At 39.0% G+C, this 21152-nt stretch overlaps 2 protein-coding genes across 9 annotated transcripts in view; both read left to right on the forward strand.

Annotated features, from left to right (window-relative positions):
* The window catches only part of LRRC8B (leucine rich repeat containing 8 VRAC subunit B), a 67401-nt gene extending 46797 nt beyond the window's left edge, over positions 1–20604 (forward strand). For all 8 annotated transcript variants that reach the window (XM_070486795.1, XM_044749514.2, XM_044749513.2 and 5 more), the window contains 3 exons: positions 3886–3987; positions 5751–7915; positions 15720–20604. In XM_070486795.1, the coding sequence (XP_070342896.1) occupies positions 5777–7915; positions 15720–15992 (2412 nt within the window). In that variant the 5' untranslated portion in view covers positions 3886–3987; positions 5751–5776 and the 3' untranslated portion in view covers positions 15993–20604. The remainder of the gene's footprint in view (positions 1–3885; positions 3988–5750; positions 7916–15719) is intronic.
* LRRC8C (leucine rich repeat containing 8 VRAC subunit C) overlaps positions 7781–21152 on the forward strand; it is a 116875-nt gene continuing 103503 nt past the window's right edge. Inside the window, exon 1 of the mRNA XM_044749516.2 lies at positions 7781–7915. The gene's annotated coding sequence lies outside the window, so the exon portion shown is untranslated. The remainder of the gene's footprint in view (positions 7916–21152) is intronic.

Raw genomic sequence — 21152 nt, forward strand, 5'->3', positions numbered from 1 at the left:
CCAAAATTAAGAACCACTGTCCTAGATTTGTGATTCCCAAAAAGTGGCCTCTGCACAAGCAGCATCAACATTAACTCAGACATTTGTTAGAAATGAACATTTTGGGGACCTACTTCAGACCTAATGAATCAGAAACTCTGAGGGTGGCACCTATCACTTTGGGTTTCTTTCTTTCTTTTTTTTTTTTTTTTGAGGAAGATTAGCCCTGAGCTAACATCTGCCAATTCTTCTCTTTTTGCTGAGGAAGACTGGCCCTGAGCTAACATCCGTGCCCATCTTCCTCTACTTTATATGTGGGACGCCTGCCACAGCATGGCTTGACAAGCGGTGCCATGTCCGCACCCAGGCTCCGAACTGGTGAACCCCGGGCCGCCAAAGTGGAACGTTCGAACTTAACCCACTGCGCCAGGGACCGGCCCCTCACTTTATGTTTTAATAAGCTCTCTGGTGATGCTTATGCACATTAAAGAGACGCATTTTACTTGATAAATCTTAGTTCCCTTCTAGGTCTCAAAACTGCGACGAAATTTGCGGAGGGTGTTTGTTATGTGAAAGTCGCTGTGCTGACAAGATCTGAGACATTTGGTAAGGGATATAAACTGGCAAACCAGGTGTCTTGCTGGTGATCATTTGGGCACCTGAGACATGCTAAATGCTTGTCATCACATCTCTGAAGAGTGGTTCAAGGGGTTATTTAGTAGAAAGAAAAGGAGCAAATTAATCAGGGATGCTGATGCATTGATTCCCTGAGAGAGAACTAAAAGAGGTGAATTTAAATTTCAGTTCGATATATGTTAGACCCAAGAAACATCTTTATGAGAAGTAATATTAAACATTTTGAAGGGCTGTAAGGTGATTTTTAAGTCAATTTTCAGTGTGAGTAGTGTAGAGAAACCTTGTCTTGAGTTGTTTGGCTCCATCCCTGCCTGGGGTTGGAGGCAGGGATCTTTGAAGTTCCGTCCAGTTCTTAGCGTATAATGACTCTAAGTACCATCTGATCATCATTTGTTTGTTTTTTCATTGGTTATTTGGGAAATGCTTTCAAAGTAAAATAAGGCCTAGTGGGAAGTACAGATGCCTGAGTGGTGTTGTTCCAGTCTTAGAGACTTTGGGGTGAGATTGTCAAATGAATTCATGTGCTTCGAAAAGCTTTTATGATTTTTTAATGAAGTTGAAAAGCTAAAGGAATGAGATTAAGACCATAAAATCCTTTACTGTTAACATTGTTTCTTTGAACAGATTTAGTACTCTTGTATATGAGAAATAGAGATCTGATTTGGATTGAGTCTTCATTGTTTGCAAAAATGTGGTCTGGAAAAAATTTCCTAGACACACAAACAATATTAAATTTTCTAATGACAAAGGGCAGCTATGCTCCGGTTCTCCAGTTAAACACTTTGATTAGAAAAATTAACATCATTTAATATATGGGAATGCTCGGGACTTTTCATACACCCTTAAATCCAGATGCTATGTATTTATATATTAAGTCTTAGTTCAGTGGAAAACGTTTAGTAGAAAAATGTTTAGCTGAGAATGTAGGTTATTTAATATGTAACTGGAGACATTGCAGAAAACTGTACATTTGCATCCTTGTTTTTCAAAAGATTAGCATAGAACCCAGTTATAATGCAGACGTTGGGGTAAGTTGATGTCTTAGTTCATTCAGGCAGTTATAACAAATTGCCATAGACTGAGTGACTTAATAAACATTTATTTCTCACAGTTCTCGAGGCTGGGAAGTCCAAGATCAAGGCTCATTCAGTGTCTGATGAGAGCTCACTTCCTAGTTCATCTTCTTGCTGTGTCCTCACATGTGGAAGGGGATGAGGGAGCTCTCTCGGGTCGCTTTTATCAGGGCACTAATCCCATTCACGAGGGCTTTCCCCTCACGATCTAATTACTTCCCAAAGGCTTCACCTCCTAACGCTATCACGGTGGGAGTTGCATTTCAACCTCTGTATTTTGGGGGAACACCAACATTCAGTCCATTGCAGTTGGGGAAGAGAGTTAAATAATCAGCTTCTTTAGCTTTTGAGAGAACGGAGACTGACATAGTTAATTGGATTGAGTGAGACAGTGTGGTCTGGTGTAGACAAGGCTTGAGATTTGAGTCTGAGGACCCAGGTTCTAGTTATAACTATTTCCTGCTTGAAGGTAACTTCTTTGGGCCTGCCTTATTTTCCATGTTTATAAAATGTGAAGAAGAAGAATATTTATCCCAATGGCTTGTTGTAAGTATGAAACAAATTAATGTAAGTGAAAGTGTTTTGAAAGTAGGAAAACAGATGTTAGATTATTAATAATAGATTTTTATTTGCTCTCTTATTGACAAGGAACTCATCAAAGGAAATCTGAACTAGGTGGTTAGAGGGAAAGCTTATAATTCTTAAGAAGGCAAACAGGAAAAGTTCTTTACAAATAATTTTCAGTTTGAATAAATTGGGTGAACCTGTAGTTAGTTATGGTTCTCTAAGAGCTTAGTTATCGTAGTTTCTCATTAGGATTATTTTAAATATTGCTATAGTTGGAGGTTTGTGTCTCTCTTCTTTCATAGAAATACTGTGTTTAAAGTAGAAAACATATTTGCAATATTTAAAGAAAACTATTGTATACAAGAAGTATCCCAATGGCTGAGTAGCATTCTGGAAATTATGTAATAAATTCTTTTCTGGCACATTACAGATGCAATGTAATGGAAGAATATGTAAAATGTTTCATGCATCAAATGTATTTATCCTGCTTGCTACACATAAATGCAGTTGTGTATCAGATGTTGTAAGCCTTTTAAAAATGAAATGTGACTGAGAAACTCATACTCCTGAGTTGCTAGGTGTGAATTAGCATACAGCTGGGTTGTCAGACACACTAACTGTGCTTTCTGGCCTGCAAAATAACTTGATCCGGGTTAGTAATTATAAAGCAGGCTTTGCACATGGATTGGTAAATCCAAAGTAGATTTCAAACATGCCCAACTTGTTGATCTTTGAAAATGACAAGGTCACAACATTATCACTGAAAATATCTTGACTACAATTTGGGGTCAGTACTCTGAGCTGGATTTCAAGTACTGAATAAACCAAAAAAGGATTATATCTTCAGGGCAAATATATAAACCTTCCTTGCAACTTTTTAGAAGTTACATAGGCACTAAAAACTTTTCAGACCCAATTTAAAAATGTTTTGTATGTTTTAGAATGTTCTCACATTTCAGACTGGTTGATATGTATGTGATTTAAACTATTGCAATTGATTATTCGAAGTAGATGTTAAGAATGGCTTTTATTAACCTACAAGGTAAAGAAAAAAAACTAATAAAAAGCGTGGCTGCATTTAATGATGCCATAATTTCAGAGATTTTCAGTCATATTTCTGAACTCTCTTAAAAAGTGATTAACTTGTGACTATTTCTAATGAAATAAGTAGGCTAAATTTTAAGAGCACTGAGCCTTCTTATTTGAATAGATGTGTGGTTTTAAATTAGGGTGCAGAAATTACACGGTTTGACAGGCCATCTGAGAAATGTAAATAAGACCAACTGTGTATGAGGATTAAATGAGAGAAATTAGCATATGTAGACTGCTTGCAGAAAGCTAAGTGTTCATCTAAGTGTTGTAGAGACAGGATTTTAAAATACGTTACATCTAAATTTCCATAGAAATTTTTCTGTAATTTAAGGGAGTTTGGGGAGTGAGTTCTAACATGGATGGGGTCCTGTATATTAGCTTTGCCAGAATGTACCCCAGTGTGAAAAGTGAACTGATCTACAAAAATCTATTTGTCATATCATATCTTATCATGGAGAGGGTCTCTGAAGACAGGATCTCCAATTTTTGTTTGTTTAAATGATTGCAGCTATTTCAAGATGCCTATGCTTTCTCGTAGAATGAAGACCAACACAGAGATGGTGTGTCTAAGAAATTTCAAAAGGTGTAGGCCTCCTGATTGAAGCATAATCTACTTATTGGAATCATTTTTTTCATTATAGTAAGTATAAATATTTAAAGCACATTATTTTTGTGACAGTTGACTTGTTCTTTGTTGAGTAGATATTCACTCTCTGCCAGATACTCTTATCATTGTTAAAGCCGTTTGTGTTTACATTCTTCTGCCATTTCAGTTGCATATCTTAAATGAATTAACTCTCAGGACCTTTGAGAGGACATATAAAGTCATAAACTTTGAGCTGGAAAAGCCCTTAGAGATGATTTGGTTCATACTCTTTGTCCATTACTAAGAATTCTTTTCAACATCCCTGACATCTTATTCATCTCAACCCTGGTAGGAAGAAGGGGCTGAACTGTGTTACAGAGTGGCCAATTTTGTGGATGGTCTACCACAAATTGAATCAAAATATGAATTTCTAAAATGTTCACCCACCTAGTTCTGCCTCTGGAACAAATCCACTTATTCTTTCATCCAAGAAGTCACACAAAAATGTAAGATTGAATTCTCAGGTTCTCCTAGTCATCTTTTATCTCATTTGACTATCATCAATTACCTGTGTTCCTCCATAGGTAATGGTTTGCAGACAAACAGTAACTCCTGATTATTTTGTTGCCCACTTAGTTTTTAACCTGTGACTGAGCGTTGGGCTCCAGGTGTGATCTCACTAGGCAGGCACAAAAGGACTGTTGCCTCTCTATCTAGGTTCATCTATTAATATGGCCACAGATTATAGTCATATTCTAGCTGTATTTAACATAATAGCTAACACACGATTAGATAAACGTATATATTCACGTCAACTAAAATCTCTAGGTATTTTTCACGTGTTCATCCAGCACTGTTTTCTGCCATCCCCCCTTCCATATCATGTTGATGGTATTTGGGGGTCTAAGTCCGGGATTTTCTCTTTGTCTCATCTGATCATCTTATTTTTGGTTTTTGTCTTGTCTCCACATACAATTATGGTCAACTGCAGTGGGGTGAAGCAGAATGGGAGGAGTTGAGAGTTAGAAATAGACCCACTGAAAATAAAGGAAGGGAGCCCTGAGGTGTCATGTAATCAAGCCTGCAGGTCCTTAGAAGAAGTTGAATCCATATAATATGATTGATGCCCAGAGAAGGATGCAGGCAGAAAGTGGTGCTCCAGTCCAGCAGTTAAAATCAGGCATCGTGGGATACCCTAACAAGTGGGAGAGTATGAAGGTATGGAGTTCAGGGTCAGATGGTCAGGAATGTACTGGGACTGACCAGCAAAAGAGAAGACACTTATTAACAGGAAGCCTCTGTAATGGGATTCTAGGGTTCAAGGCAGGATACCAGTCCCTCGAGGGAGAACTAATGAGAACAAAAAAGGCTTCCTTGGGGGGTGCTACCTGTACTAGGATATCTAGAGAGAGAACCTGAGACCCAGGAAAGATGATAAGACTTCAGGCTCAAGAAGGTGCAAGAGATGCCACTGGTCATGGGTTAGAGCTGGAGTACCAGCAAAAGATGACCACGCTGCTTTGATTTTTTTGTTACCAGATATGTTATTAGATCCAAATATTTTTTTTTATCTTTCTTACTCTGTGCCCTCTTATACATGGTCTAGATTTTACTAATTAGGAATTTTTTGAACAGTTGACTTCTTTAAGGCTGAATAAATGAACGAGAAGACTTCTATCCCCTTGATCAGCCCCACCTGCCAGGTTTGGGCCGCTGAGCTAAGTCTTCCTTGGGAGACCATGCATGTACAAGCATTAGAGTTATTGCTCATTTGGGGTACTTGCTTCAGTGGTTTTGCTTTTATTTTCCTCTTCCAGTTTCTGTACTCCAACAAGGAAAAGTCATGATTACGCTAACAGAGCTAAAATGTTTAGCAGATGCCCAGTCATCTTATCACATCCTCAAGCCATGGTGGGACGTCTTCTGGTATTACATCACCCTGATCATGCTGCTGGTGGCTGTGCTGGCCGGAGCGCTCCAGCTGACGCAGAGCAGGGTTCTGTGCTGTCTTCCGTGTAAGGTGGAATTCGACAATCACTGCGCCGTGCCTTGGGACATCCTGAAAGCCAGCGTGAACACGTCCTCTGATCCTAGGACACCGCTTCCGCTGCCTGTCAGAATCCAGAATGACCTCCACCGCCAGCAGTACTCTTATATCGACGCCGTCTGTTACGAGAAACAGCTCCACTGGTTCGCAAAGTTTTTCCCCTACCTGGTGCTCTTGCACACGCTCATCTTTGCAGCCTGCAGCAACTTCTGGCTTCACTACCCCAGTACCAGCTCCAGGCTGGAACATTTTGTGGCCATCCTTCACAAGTGCTTCGACTCTCCATGGACCACCCGCGCCCTGTCAGAAACGGTGGCCGAGCAGTCTGTGAGGCCCCTGACACTCTCCAAGTCCAAGGTTTTGCTTTCCTCCTCAGGGTGTTCAGCCGATGTTGACTCCAACAAGCAGTCGTTGCCCTACCCGCAGCCTGGCTTGGAGTCAGCTGGCATAGAAAGCCCAACTTCCAGCGTCCTGGACAAGAAGGAGGGCGAACAGGCCAAAGCCATCTTTGAAAAAGTGAAAAGGTTCCGCATGCACGTGGAGCAGAAGGACATCATTTATAGAGTGTATCTGAAGCAGATTATAGTCAAAGTCATTTTGTTTGTCCTCATCATAACTTACGTTCCGTATTTTTTAACCTATATCACTCTTGAAATTGACTGTTCAGTTGACGTGCAGGCTTTTACAGGATATAAGCGCTACCAGTGTGTCTACTCCTTGGCAGAAATATTTAAGGTCCTGGCTTCGTTTTATGTCATTTTGGTTATACTTTATGGCCTCACCTCCTCCTACAGCTTGTGGTGGATGCTGAGGAGTTCCCTGAAGCAATATTCCTTTGAGGCGTTGAGAGAAAAAAGCAACTACAGCGATATTCCTGATGTCAAGAATGACTTCGCCTTCATCCTCCATCTGGCTGATCAGTATGATCCTCTTTATTCTAAACGCTTCTCCATATTCCTTTCGGAGGTCAGTGAGAACAAACTGAAACAGATCAACCTCAATAACGAATGGACGGTTGAGAAACTGAAAAGTAAGCTTGTGAGGAATTCCCAGGACAAGGTAGAACTGCATCTTTTTATGTTAAACGGTCTTCCAGACAATGTCTTTGAGCTAACTGAAATTGAAGTGCTAAGCCTGGAGCTTATCCCTGAGGTCAAGCTGCCCTCCACAGTCTCCCAGCTGGTCAACCTCAAGGAGCTTCATGTGTACCATTCGTCTCTGGTGGTAGACCATCCTGCACTAGCCTTCCTAGAGGAGAATTTAAAAATCCTCCGCCTGAAATTTACTGAAATGGGGAAAATTCCGCGCTGGGTATTTCACCTGAAGAATCTCAAGGAACTTTATCTGTCAGGCTGTGTTCTGCCTGAGCAGTTGAGTACCATGCAAGTGGAGGGATTTCAGGACTTAAAAAACCTGAGGACCCTTTACTTGAAGAGCAGCCTCTCCCGGATCCCGCAAGTCATTACAGACCTCCTGCCTTCACTGCAGAAGTTGTCCCTCGATAATGAGGGGAGCAAACTGGTTGTGTTGAACAACTTGAAAAAGATGGTCAATCTGAAAAGCCTAGAGCTGATCAGCTGCGACCTGGAACGCATTCCACACTCCATTTTTAGCCTGAACAATTTGCATGAGTTAGACCTAAAAGAAAATAATCTTAAAACTGTGGAAGAGATCATTAGCTTTCAGCATCTTCAGAATCTTTCCTGCTTAAAGTTGTGGCACAATAACATTGCTTATATTCCTGCCCAAATTGGGGCATTATCTAATCTAGAGCAGCTCTCTTTGGACCATAATAATATTGAGAATCTGCCCCTGCAGCTTTTCCTATGCACCAAACTACACTATTTGGATCTAAGCTATAACCACCTGACCTTCATTCCAGAAGAAATCCAGTATCTAAGTAATTTGCAGTACTTTGCTGTGACCAACAACAATGTAAGTAAATCCGTTCTTCTCTTTATTCAGCCAGTCTTTTGAGTATCTGCTGTTGCAGTGTATAACGTAGATAAAGAAAATGGACTTAAATCATAGTAAGCATCTTCTGAGCCTGGGCTGACCACCACTTATTAGATATGTGATTGTGAACAAATTACCAAAACACTGAGCATCAGTTTCTTATCTAACTTAAAAGTTGTAATGGAGATTTTATGAAAAAATATGTAAGCATTTGGCACAGATCCTGGCACATAGTAGTTGCTCAACAAATGTTCTCTTTATTCTTTTTCTCCGTTTTTTACATAAACATCACAGTTGAAGTATTTTAAACTAATTAATTAGTTATGACAGAGCTTACTTTTCATTTTGGGGAGGTCTTAAGTACTTAGAAAGTTCTGTAAAACTTTTCAGCTTTCCAAATCTGTCACAGGAGAAGAACTTTTTGTTAAAAATACTGGGATCATGAATTATTCATAAATCTTTTTTGTGATGCAGTAAGAGAGACTTGAAATCTATATGCATGTCTAGAAAGACAATTCAAAATGAAAGGCCTGGTTCTATAATGCAACACTAGGTCTTAGAAGCTTTTTCCAGCATCCATGCTTTAAAAATGAACCATAATTTGCAACAGTAAAGCCAAGTTAAGGAAAACTTAACAAAACAAAAAACAAAATAGATGAGTAGCTTCCTAGGTTAAAATGTGAGGGAGGAGGAAAAAGTAAAAATTTATGCTAACTGAAAGGGCAAGAAAGTGATGGTAATGTCCATATGGGAAAAAGAAAAGAAACCTGTCAGAAATCAGGTGTGCCAAAGATGAAAGTGATCTTCCTCTGGTTGAACATGGGAACTATTTTCTTCTTCTCCATGCAAAAATGTATTATCTCCTAGACTTTTTGTAATTTATATTTCATGTTACATATAGCTATGAGCATGGTGTAGGCTAATAAACATGTTAATCTCCAAACGTCATCTTCAAAATCCATGGATTGTTGGAGAAATACCAGAAAGTTGGAGAATGAGAGCAAAATTTATGCTGATTTGTAGAACTCTGAAGACTTTACTCATATATAAAAGGATAGAGCCCATTCTAAGATAAATGAGGAGTCTTCAGGTCTTAAAAGATTATAAAGTTTCAAAACGCCTTTAGGATTGATCTGGATTAGCAGTGTACATCAGAATTACCTGAAGGACTTGTTAAAAGGCAGATTGCTGAGCCCCATTTCCAGGGTTTATTAGGGCTGGTACAGGATCTGAGAATTTGCACTTCTAAAAAGTCCCAGGTGAAGCTGATGCTGCTGGTCTGGTGACATATCTTGAAAACTACAGGTCCGGAGATTTATCATTAGTGTCATTTAATTGTGCAGTTGATTAATATTAATATTTTGATTATATTTTTTCCATTGTTAAATCTACAATCAAAAGTATATGTGATTATTTCGAAAGGCATTGGTTCCACTAAGTTGTTATACAGTTAAATCACTACATGAACTTTTGAAAGTCAGAGCTGATTAAATTGTTAGCTGGCCATAAATTATTTAAATGTATGAGCAGGTTAATGTTTTTTTCTAGTTTAATATAATGCAACCTAAGACCGTTGGTACTTTTGACACCAAGTTTATTGACTTCTTGACGGTGTCTGAAAGAGAGATTAGGTGTGAGTGTCAGACACATCCTATCTTGAATGAGGGAGGATTCTTAGAGCACATGAAAAGCCTTATCCTGAAAGTAATTTATGCCAGAGTAGAAGGATATCTTTGGCCTAGTTGTCTCAGAAGTCTAATAGTAAGAAGTAGCTGAGCATCCTCAGAGCATAATGATGAGCATGAAACCTTTGAATGGGCGAGGAACACTGCCCTCAGAACTATGAAGAGACTTATTTAACAAGGATATGGAGAAACTGGAACTCGCTCAGAAGAAAGTGACCAGAGAACGGAAAAGTTCCTTTCTGGGGAACAGTTTCGCCTAATGATGAGAAGTATTGGGGAAGGTAGGGGGAGAGAAAAATTGTCCACAATATTGGTCCTCAAATATCTGGAAGACTTAAATAAAACAGAAAGCTTATTGGGAGTAGCCATAAGTGTTAGAACTGGGACAAGCAGGAGAAGATTTCTTATCTTTCCCAAAACTCTGTCCAAAGATTGAATGAAATTTGAGAAGGGAGAAGTGATTTTCTTATTAATAAAACTGCTCAGATATAGATTGTCAACCACTTGGCAGGAATTTTGTTAAAGGGAATCGGGAATTCATGTTTCATGTAGGTATTTAAATAATTTCAAAGTTCCTTCTAACCTTGAGGTGCTCATGATTCTATGAGGTAGACCAAAATATTTATAAAAATTAAAAAATAAGACAAAATTGGATGCATAAATATTTAGATATGCATATACTCAGAAATGTGAATTGATTTGTCCATTTGGAATAGAAGTTGGTAAAGATTCTTGCAAGAGGAGGTTTTAAAGACTCTTCTAAAGACTGGGGCAGTATAGCAGGTTCATAGATGGAGAGAACAAATACTAACTCTGGGGTTAAGCAGACATTATTGAAAGAATGTTGTGCATCTGTACTATCACTGAAAAGGGTGCAGAATCAAGCCTGGGAAACAATCACGCACAAAGTTAGTCAGAAAGCAAAAAGAACCAGAGCCAAAATCATAGCACAAAAGCAAAATGGTGAGGATGCCCTGCCGCTGACCGTACAGCCCTGGGCACCAATGCTACCCCTGAAAACTTGATGCTGCTGCTACTGCAGCCCTCGCCCTCCCACAAAACAGGTTCTTCCTAGTTTCTGCTTCTTTGTGACTGTAGCCCCAGTTCAAAGTCCAAGTCTGAGCACCTGATTGGCAGAGCTTATGCAGACCCACACTGGAGCTGTAAGGGAGCCGGGAACATAAGAATCTGATGTTGTCAATGCCACCAGTGGGAAGTGGGCTCTGCTTCCCACCAAGAGTCTCACCAAGATGATACAGGGCATTCTCTAGACATCAAAGATGTTGGGCAGGTCCCAGATGGCAGACATTCACTGAGAGGGCACTCCAGAGTTTCTTCTCTAGAAGAGTAAGAGGTATTATCACGGAAAATATTAAACATTTCTTTCTATCATATTTTTGCAGCACGATTCCTCAGAGCCGTTAATGTATGAGTGTACCCTGTGCTTCTCCAAGAGGGAGATATGCTGTGCAATGTTTGCCAGATGTATTTGAGCAAGACACTCTGTTTCATAGTAACTATTGAAAGGAGTGTTCCTGAGATCACTAGATCGGGGAAGTGGAACAGGAGAGAGGTCATGCACCGAGGATTGCAGCAGGCATGCCCAGAGGTAGTGAGATGAGAGCATTTAGCAAGATGGGTCAGAATGGAGAGTGCCTTGAAGTCTGTCTGTCAAGTTCATGTTTGATTCATTGAATAGTAGCTGGGGTGAGACTTGAGCTTGAAAGTGCTAGTTTGCCTGATCTGGTACCTTCAAAGGAGACTCTGATTATAGCATATAGAGGGGTTGGGAGAGGACAATCAAGAAACAAAACCCCATGAGAAGGTTTAATCACTTATGATTTAGAAGTAGGAATATAGATTAAAAACAAGAGACAAAGACTCTTATATCTGAAAGGAACACTGTGGGCCATCTAGTCTGGAGGTCGGCAAACTGCAGCCTGGGAGCCAAATTCACCCACAGTCTTAGCTAAGAATGGTTCTTAATTTTTAAATGGTTGAGGGAAAAAAAATCAAAAGAATAATATTATTTCGTCACACATGAAAATTATATGAAATTCAAATTTCAGTGTCCATGAATAAATTCCATTGTGCTCATTAGCGGGCCTGTACTACAAAAAATTTTGCTCAATTGTTATTATTATATTTTGAATTTCATGAAATTTTTTCTCATTTTTTTTTCTTTTTGAGGAAGACAGCCATGAGCTAACATCCACTGCCAATCCTCCTCTTTTTGCTGAGGAGGACTGGCCCTGAGCTAACATCTGTGCCCATCTTCCTCTACTTTACATGTGGGACGCCTGCCACAGCATGGCTTGATAAGCAGTGCTGGGATCCTAACCAACAAACCCCAGCTGCTGAAGCAGAGCGCACAAACTTAACCACTGCACCACCGGGCCAGCCCCTCTCCCGTTATATAAGTACCTACATGATATTTTCAGTTTTGCCTCTTGGTCCACAAAGTCTAAAATATTTACTATCCTGCTCCTTTAGAGGAAAACATTGCCAACCTCTGCTGTATTCCACTGCACTCATTTTACTGATACTGAAACTGAGGCTCAGAGTGATTGGCGTGAGGTCTGAAGCTTCCTAGTGGTGGATCTGGGATGGAACCCAAGTGTTCCAACCCCTACACTAGTGCTGTTTCTACTACATCTCAGATACATCAATCCAAATGATGTTACATGGGAAGCAGTGGTGTGTGTGGATGGGTGTGGAAGATGGGAGAGGGAGAGGCAGCATCCATCTCTATCCCAGAGCCAAAGTGTAATTGGATTCTGATGGTATTGAATGTGGTGGAGAAGCACAGAGAAAGGGGGAGATTTTAATAGCTTCACTCAAATCTTAAAAGCCACTCCAAGGTCTTCAGACTTCTACAGTTCTGCATTTGATGCATTTCTTTTATTAACACAAAGACCTCTAGCCAGAAGGTGAATAATGTAGAAGTTCCTTCTGAAGATCATTTACGTGGCAGTGCTTGTTGTTTTTGACATCACTACTTAGAAATGGAAATATTCAGCTTTGTTTGTTGACATGATTGGATTTTATGGATTTGGTTAGCATGTCCTAGGGTAGCATGTGTCAGTGGCCAGAAATAAAGGAAAGCTGACATTGAGAAGGAATCTGAAGCAAGATCCAGCCTCTGGAAAACAGTGGAGTGTTTAATTATCGGTGTCAGCCTTAGATATAAGAAGAGAACCATCCTTCCTCAGATATTCTGGGGCCCATACGTCTTGTTGAAGATTTTTGGTTGCCAGGGAATTTCAGGATATAGAATGATAATGTAGCCATTAGTTTTTCTTTTTTTTTTTTTTTTCAGTTTATTTTGTAGTTTATTGTATGTAATTATTATAGTTTATTCTATAAAACCTTTCTGTTTATGAAGCTTATCATGTCCTTGATAGACTGTAATCATTTCTTTTGATTTTTGAGAAGAAATCAGTGGTCCATTAGGGTAACTTTTTTCCTTTCTGGCTCATATATTATATTGTCTAAGAAAGAGTATGCTTGAACTTAGTATGTATAAATGCTATCTGAACATTTTTGTAAAATTGATTGGTCTAACTAAAATGTGTTTGGTGTTCTTGTAAGCTTCAGGGCAAATTAGTTTTAAGGGTGTAAGCAGATTTTTCAGGATAAAATGGCTGAGTTGAGGTAAAGCCTTGAGTCTCCAACACAGCTCCCCAGCTGCCTTTAGCATAATTGAATTTGAGTCGGTAGTTAAGGTCCTGTGCCTTAGCTGGGTGCTGACGCTGAGAGAAAGCCCCTGAGCTGGACACTTGGCACTCAGCAAGCAGTACCACTAACCCAGCCCTTGACTTATTTTCAGGAGTGCAACACAGTTGAGGAGCCATGTAGCCTCTGGCCCCAGAGGCTCACTCCTATTGCCTTGTGGAATCCCCATCCTGCACTAGGGGCTGAGAAGTTGCTAAAATCACAAATTTAGAGATTTGAAAGAAGATTGGTGAGAACGTGGTAGTGCTGATAGCCAGACAGGAGAGTGAGGGCACTGGCTTCAGAGTGTTCACCCAATAGGAAATCTGTCCTATTAAGCAAGGTACTTGCTGGGGATCTGGAAGCTGACTGAAGAGGGGAGAGATGGGATTACCTAATGCAGCTCCGGTTAGGGCACCCTTCTTTGCAGCACCCCTTACAGACTAATTCTTTGTGTATTTGTCTAATATTTCTCTCTCCTATTAAACCAGTGCTTCTCAAATGGGGGCAGTTTTGCCCCGCAGGAGACATGTGTCTGGAGACATTGCTAGTTGTCACAGCTGGGGAGGGGTGTGGCACTGGCATCTAGGGGGTAGAGGCCAGGGATGCTGCTATATCCTACCATGCACAGGACACCCCCACAAAAGGAATTATCCCACCCAGAATGTCAACAGTACCAAGGTTGAGAAACCCTGCATTAGACTGTGGTTCTTAAAGACCCATCTGTCTTGCTCAGCACTTTATCCCCAACACCTGGCTCAGAGCCTGGCATAAAAGAAGGCTCTCAGCACATGTTCAGTGACTACAGATAAGCCAAGCCTTCTCTCTTTTCAGCCGGTTTGCCTAAGTCATCGCTTAGGCTCCATAAGGCACTCTTGACCCTGAGTGCATTGTACGAGACTGATTATTTCCGCTACTTGTACTACTTCTGAGCTGCAGATGTCTCTGACTAGAAGGGGTTGCTTTAGAAAGGGGTTACATTTCTTCAGTCTCTCATCTCTCTGCCACATCTCTATATTGAAATCTACGTATGTACCGTTTTGTGTCTGCATTCTTGAGAAGGGAATGAAATAAAAGGGTAGATATTTTCCCTTTGCTTATACCTAGTAGTTGATGTAGTGATGAGCTATATTGAATGCTGGTCTTAGTAACAGTGATAATTGGGTTTATTTTCAAGGACCCAGTACTGACTGAATGGGTGGGTGATGGAGGAGAGCAGAGTTTCCAACATAATGAGCATTTTTGAATGCAATTGGCCATGTTTTAGCTTTTATAGAGAATGTTTATCCTTTTGAGGAGGTAGTTCTGGATGGCCCTGGAAGTAGAGAGCGGGCTCAGTGGTGCTGCCCATCAGAGGAGCAGGCTGAGCTCCAGGGTACCCCTTTCATCCCTGTTTCTAACAAAGCCACGTCCTAAACCAAGGAACCTACATTGTTGTATAGTTGCCTGGATGCCCTGTCCTGGGCTGTATACATATGTGGAGTATTATAGCGTAGGGTGTGTGCAGTTGAGCTCTGCCTGGCCCAAACTCACCTCTCAGTGGCATGGTAAGGGTTGAGGGTGTTGTGCATGTTCAACTCTTGTCTGGATGTCTTTCACCAATAAACCTGTTTCATATATGCACTGTGGCTCCCTGAGAAATTCACATGCAACCCACCCACCAGATAGGGGAGCAGTTGAGTTGAGCAGCTCTAGAAGTTGACCTTACTGCAGGCTATTTATCATATTTAAAATTATTTCTCTGTGTTATATGATTTAATTGAAACTGCCAGAGAGCAAGAAGGGTAAATTCTTATGAGTGTGTTGGTAGAGGGGAATGAAATGTACATGTATATATTATCATATCTTCTTGTCTCTGTCAACTTTTTTTTTTTAGCAGAATAAATTTTTCAGTCTACATTGTAAAATTCTAAGAAATAGCCTTGTGTCTGTTCTCAGGATGTTTTTAAGGATGTTGCTCATTACATGACACAGTAAACTCTTTATGAGGACTCTTGAGAGCAATTTATTTCTGATCTAGCACTCAAGAATAATTATGATTCTCTTGAGTTACTGGTTTGTTTTTCATCTTTGGGACAATGAGTCTGTAACTGATTAGGTTTTCTTTGAGAATTGCTCATTAGAATGTTTAGAGCAAAATTTTTTCCCCACCCGTATATAGTAAGGGTTAGAAGTTCATGGTAGCCTCAATCCTGACTCCACGTCAGGATGTCCTCATTTTTCCTTTATCTTTTCCATCTTCCTAAAATTTATCATCATTGTTATATGTATCCCTGTAAACATCCAGAAATGTTTTTGGGAAAAGGTAGGGTTATAAATAAGTAAATGTCTTATCCTAGGCCAACAAAAACCAGTTTTACTGGCTTCTTTTTTTCCCTTTCCAGATTGAGATGCTACCAGATGGGCTGTTTCAGTGCAAAAAGCTGCAGTGTTTACTTTTGGGGAAAAATAGCCTGATGAGTTTGTCCCCTCACGTGGGTGAGCTGTCGAACCTTACTCATCTGGAGCTCATTGGTAATTACCTGGAAACACTTCCTCCTGAACTGGAAGGATGTCAGTCCCTAAAACGGAGCTGTCTGATTGTTGAGGAAAATTTGCTCGCTACTCTTCCTGTCCCTGTCACAGAACGTTTGCAGACGTGCTTAGATAAATGTTGACCTAAAGAGAAAATAATTTTCAAAAGTATGCCGCAGGGCTTTAAATGAGAACTAAAATTTCCTAAGTTATAAAGATGAAAAATGGGTAATAATTATGACTGACTATAAGCAAATGTCTTATTAAAGCAACTCGGTGTCTAGCCCTAAGTTAAACAGGGAAAAGTGTTGACGCGGAACGAAAGGTTTGTGAATAACTGATCGTTAATTTATTGAGATGTAAGAAGTACACTTTGCGGGTGAAATGGGGGACGTGAAATTATTGAATCTCTACCTTGCAGATTTTACCTTGAAGATTGGATCCTCTTTCTTCTCCCTCTCCCATCCCCGTGACTTATTTGCACACTTGTTTTAACTGACTTCCTGTTTTGATATTTATCGCCTAGACCATAAACTCATCCATATAAATCTCCTTGATGTATATTCAGCACTGTCTTTGATTTTATGTTCTTAAATGTTTTTAGGCAGGGTGCATTGTGCTTGGCAGTATTCCTTCTTGGTTTAATTTTTACTTCCTGTCCCAGCTTGCTTGAGTCTTCCTTCACCTGGTTTTCTCTTAACAGCAGTGATGAACCCTGAGAAAGTGCCAGCCTTTGGCCTCTGCACAGAACAGGAGCAGAGTACTTAGGACATGTCACCCTCAGGGCATCCTGAAAACTAGCATATTCTCTACAGTTTCTTCCTGTGTATCATCAAAGCCTTTTTTATTTGCTAATAATTTTTATATTAAATGTAAAACATATAAATATTTTCTATTGTATAATCTTGGATTCAAAATCTGTGAGAATAATTTTGTAAGGTACAGAGAACACATGCATTTCTTTAAGAATTTACTATTAATATACTTGGTTTGGGCTGCTTATGATTTTCATATTTGAGTGCATTCTGCTCCAAAATGTTTTTGTACTCTGCAACTAATTACTTTTGGATAACAAAAGGCTTGTGTTTCACGCCCTAAAATATTTGGGGGGTTTCCTTGTAAGAGGATGGCCGCATCATCTACCTCTCTCTTCCCTGGTTGCTGTGCTATTGTACGGGTACAATTCTTAATTACTTCAAAAACTGTGATGGAGGAGAGAGGGACAGATTTGGTTCTTTAAAACTGATTTTAAAACACTTTGTAGAAATTAAGTAGGAGTTAAAGCAAAATACTTTTCTTCTCCATCTGCACGACCTCTAGATATGATTATAATATAAAACAGCCTCTATTCAGTGTTTAGGATGGGTTCTCAAAGCTCACAAAGAAGTAGATCCATTTAACTGAAATTCATCTCATGCCTTTGTCTAACTTTTCTGGAACATATTTTGCTCTTTTTTATAAAGAGCTTTGTGTTTGGCCTTTTATTATCATGCATATTGTAAAATGAATAAAATCAACTGACTCATTTTTGGGAAATGTGCATTTTTAATGTGTTTTTCTAATTGGTCTAGGCATTATGATGCCATCTCATTTGGGATGTAACTGAAGTAATCTATTAATTGCTCCTAGACAAAACTGGAAAATCTGTGGGTAAAGTACTGTAAACATAGAATTGTCGTGTGCAGTATGTTTTTCTTGCTTTGCCCATTGTAGAAAGATGAAAGGAAGTCTTTCAATTATAGCAAAATGTAGCTTCCCTCACCTGCCACACACCCCTGGACTGAAGCTCACAGAAGAAAATTGTTCGTGTCAAATGAAATTTCAATAATATTAGCTATAAAAAATATAAAACACCAAAACCTGCCTAAGACATTATTGCTTATTCTGAATGAAAAGGAACAGTGTAAAAATGTTTTCTTACCAAAACTTGCCTTTAGTCAGAACATTCAAGTTCTCAGGGACCCAGGCATGACTGATGAAACTTTCTTCTAAGACTTCAGAAAACAGATTCTGACTATGTCTAGGGTTTTTTGTTATTTTCTTTTTTTTAAAATATGAGTTAATGGTCATTTTAATGTTTCACAATATACTATGTACTAATTCCAGTGTTGGATAGGATTATCTTAAATTTTGGACATGAATATAATACATGGAGAAGTGTCTAAATGTTTTCGGCCACATAATGAGCCATAATTTATATGAAAAATCCCACCCTCTTCTATAAAGAATAGTTTTCAAAACAAATTTCAGATTTGCTACCATTCCCCTGACAAACTAGAACTTCTCCATGTCTAGTCACTGATTCTGTTCACCTGCAGAAGTCATTGGCTAAATCTTCCTTATCACCTCTCGAAATTTCTGGAAGCAAGTTACTATCAATAGTGAATATTGTAAGCTGCTTTCCAAACACTAGGGTATAGTTACTGATGCAAACTCTGTTGTCCTTGATGCCATAGTTTTTAGATTTCTTTTGTATGTCGATGTTACACACCAGTGTTCACGTAGCTTTTGAAATAACGTGGCACTGATGCAATGAATTCTGAGAACACCACTTGACGTACGAAAATGTGTTGATGCCACCTTTACTGCATTGTTGGAGCAGACCTTCATTTTACAAGTATTCATATTTATTTAAGAGGATTGTAAATGAAGAAAATGAAGTCTGTCCAATTAATTGTGAGACTTTAGTTGGCACATGTCCAAGAATGTTTAGTGCATTTTCTAGAAAATAAAAGTGGATGTTATTCAGAACAAAGTTGATGGCTTATGCTAGCAATGGCATTGGTTCATTTTATTTACATGCACACACACACACAAATGAGCTTGCATACAAATAGAGACACACAAACCCCTCTGTATGCAAAATGTAACTTAGTTTTGGATATATTTAGTATTTTTTTCCAAAGTTGAGACAGGTAGGTTAATGCTACAATATGAATTCTTTTTTATTCATTACTTGTAATCATGGAGTGTTCTACTCTTAGTTGTAATATTTAAAAGAAAACTGAATGCTCACCCTTAGTCTGAGAGCCTAAGCAGTTTTGAGCATTCCTGGTAAGGTGTGGTGTTCTTTTCCTAACCTATGTCAGAGTATATCTATGTGGCACATAGATACTGTGTTTTCATTCTTCATCCTCAATCTTGATTTTTTCCCCCCAGATGTCACCATATTTCACTGTCACTTAACAATATTTGTGTTAAACAGGGTAAATAGAGATCCACAGGATCTTGGCGCTGTGGCATAGCTTCAATTTGTGTGCTCTGGTCTGCTGCCATGAGTTATTGGCATAACATTATTGTTTGATAGTGAAAATATTTGTTTCTGTTCTTCAAATGTTTGATGATTCAAATTTTATATGTTTAATTAAAATATTGCATAATATTGATGGGTTCAGAAACCATTAAAATAATCAAACAATTATTCTGTGGATTTATAGCTTTATTTCCTTGTATTGGCAATAAAATACTCTTTCCATATTTACATTCTCTTAGCATCATCCTATCCACATAAAGTATTGTTTTCCTTCTCCCCTCTCCCACCTCCTTAAATTTGATCAGCACTTGCATAGAAACAGAATATATTTGTGCCAGGGAACTTCCAGTGATTCTGTAGCAGGTATTTATTTGGAGAGAAGCCAGGCCTTATAATTATGCCTAATTGAGTTGTTCTACCTTACCCATCCCTGCAATATGCAGAGCTGATCCAGTGATCCCTCAACCCTACCAAAAGCATGAGACTATAACTGTAAGTCCACTTTGTTTTCAGTAACTGTATATTGTATCAGAATCTATGTTTATTTCTTTCTGGAAACAAGAGGAAGGCTGGTGGGAGAGGGTAGGAGTTATTTTGCATCCTGGTTTGAATTATGAAGACAGTATATACATGAAATGATATAAACTAATAACTGTTGCAAAATGCCCTGGATATAATTATTTCTTATCTTCAGTTGGCTATGAATGGCTGAAGCAGTAAAAAACAGTGCAGTCCTCTTTAATTGGTTTCTTCCTGTTTCTAGCCCATCACTTATACATCCCCTGGGAACTGTCTACTAAGTACCTTTGTTAATGGACTACATTCTCTACAACTTTTTTTTTTTATATGAACAGTTTCATCAACACTAAAGCATTAACATAGAATATATGAGCCAAAGCACTGAATTTGAGATGGCTTCCAGTTGAAGTTAATTCATATTTAAGTTTTACATTTGATTTGTATACTACACAACTGTTGAGAAAAACAGTGGTGAATGGCTCCAGCATGTTATATATTATCTCTAACAGAGGTGGTGGCATTTAAAAAATACAAAGGGGCAGAGAATTAGAATGGATGTGTTTGTGCATATATGTGTTGTGTATAAACCTAAACATTTATGTTTAAATACTTTTAAAACTCTTCAGATGTTTCACACTCAGTGAAATAATGGGCCAATCTTGAGTCGAGACATTTTCCTTTGTTTTAGCTTCAGCGAAGCTTACAGCGAAGGCTAGCATTTGTTATTCTATCTTTGTCACATATTTTGAAACATGTACATAATCAATTTTTGCTTCCGGTAAAGAATTATTAGAAAATGTAAGATTTTGTCATGAGTTGAACGTTTTTGGCTCTCAGGTTTACCATGTAAATCTGTATTTTGGTGGTAAATCCCTTTGCCTGAGATTCAGTAGTTTTTGATAAACTTTACTGTTTTTAAAGTAACTTTGGTATAAAATAAAGATTCAGCTTTTATAATAAATGGCAAATCAAAACAGGTAAATGTTGGAAGAAGTTGACTGTACTGTTTGTTATCTGTGTGCACCTATCAGTACACAGTTCCCAACAATGATTCCTCCCTTCGTTGTCCCGTGCTTCCCTGTGCAGGGTACTCTTATATTATTTCCCAAATGATAGAGTATAGATTTATCCATGAACCTCATAACAGTACTATGAGTTTTCAAAATACGCTGCAATGGTCACAAAATAGCAAGCTCCTGAAAAGAACTGAATTGATCCTAGAATGCACTGGGGTGGAGACTGGGGGGTGAAATCTGTTAGCTTCCTAGGGTGTCCATCTTTCTAGTCGTGTTCATCCTCGGGACCAATGTTCAACCAACCCATCTCTCTCCCTCTCTTCTTCTTGGCTCCCATTTCCCCATTTACTGTTAGTTTAGCACTAATGCTGAATAGTGGACCAGATAAATAAAATGTAAAGAACTGCAAGACAGGAAATTTTGAGGTTTAATAAGGAGAGAAAAAGTGGAATTATTGGGTAAAATAGGCACATGATAGTTTGTTCTTTCGGACAGAAGACTTTCTCTTGCTCTCT

This window comes from Equus asinus, chromosome 16 (assembly GCF_041296235.1).
Source record: "Equus asinus isolate D_3611 breed Donkey chromosome 16, EquAss-T2T_v2, whole genome shotgun sequence".
In the NCBI taxonomy this organism is placed as follows: Eukaryota; Metazoa; Chordata; class Mammalia; order Perissodactyla; family Equidae; genus Equus; species Equus asinus.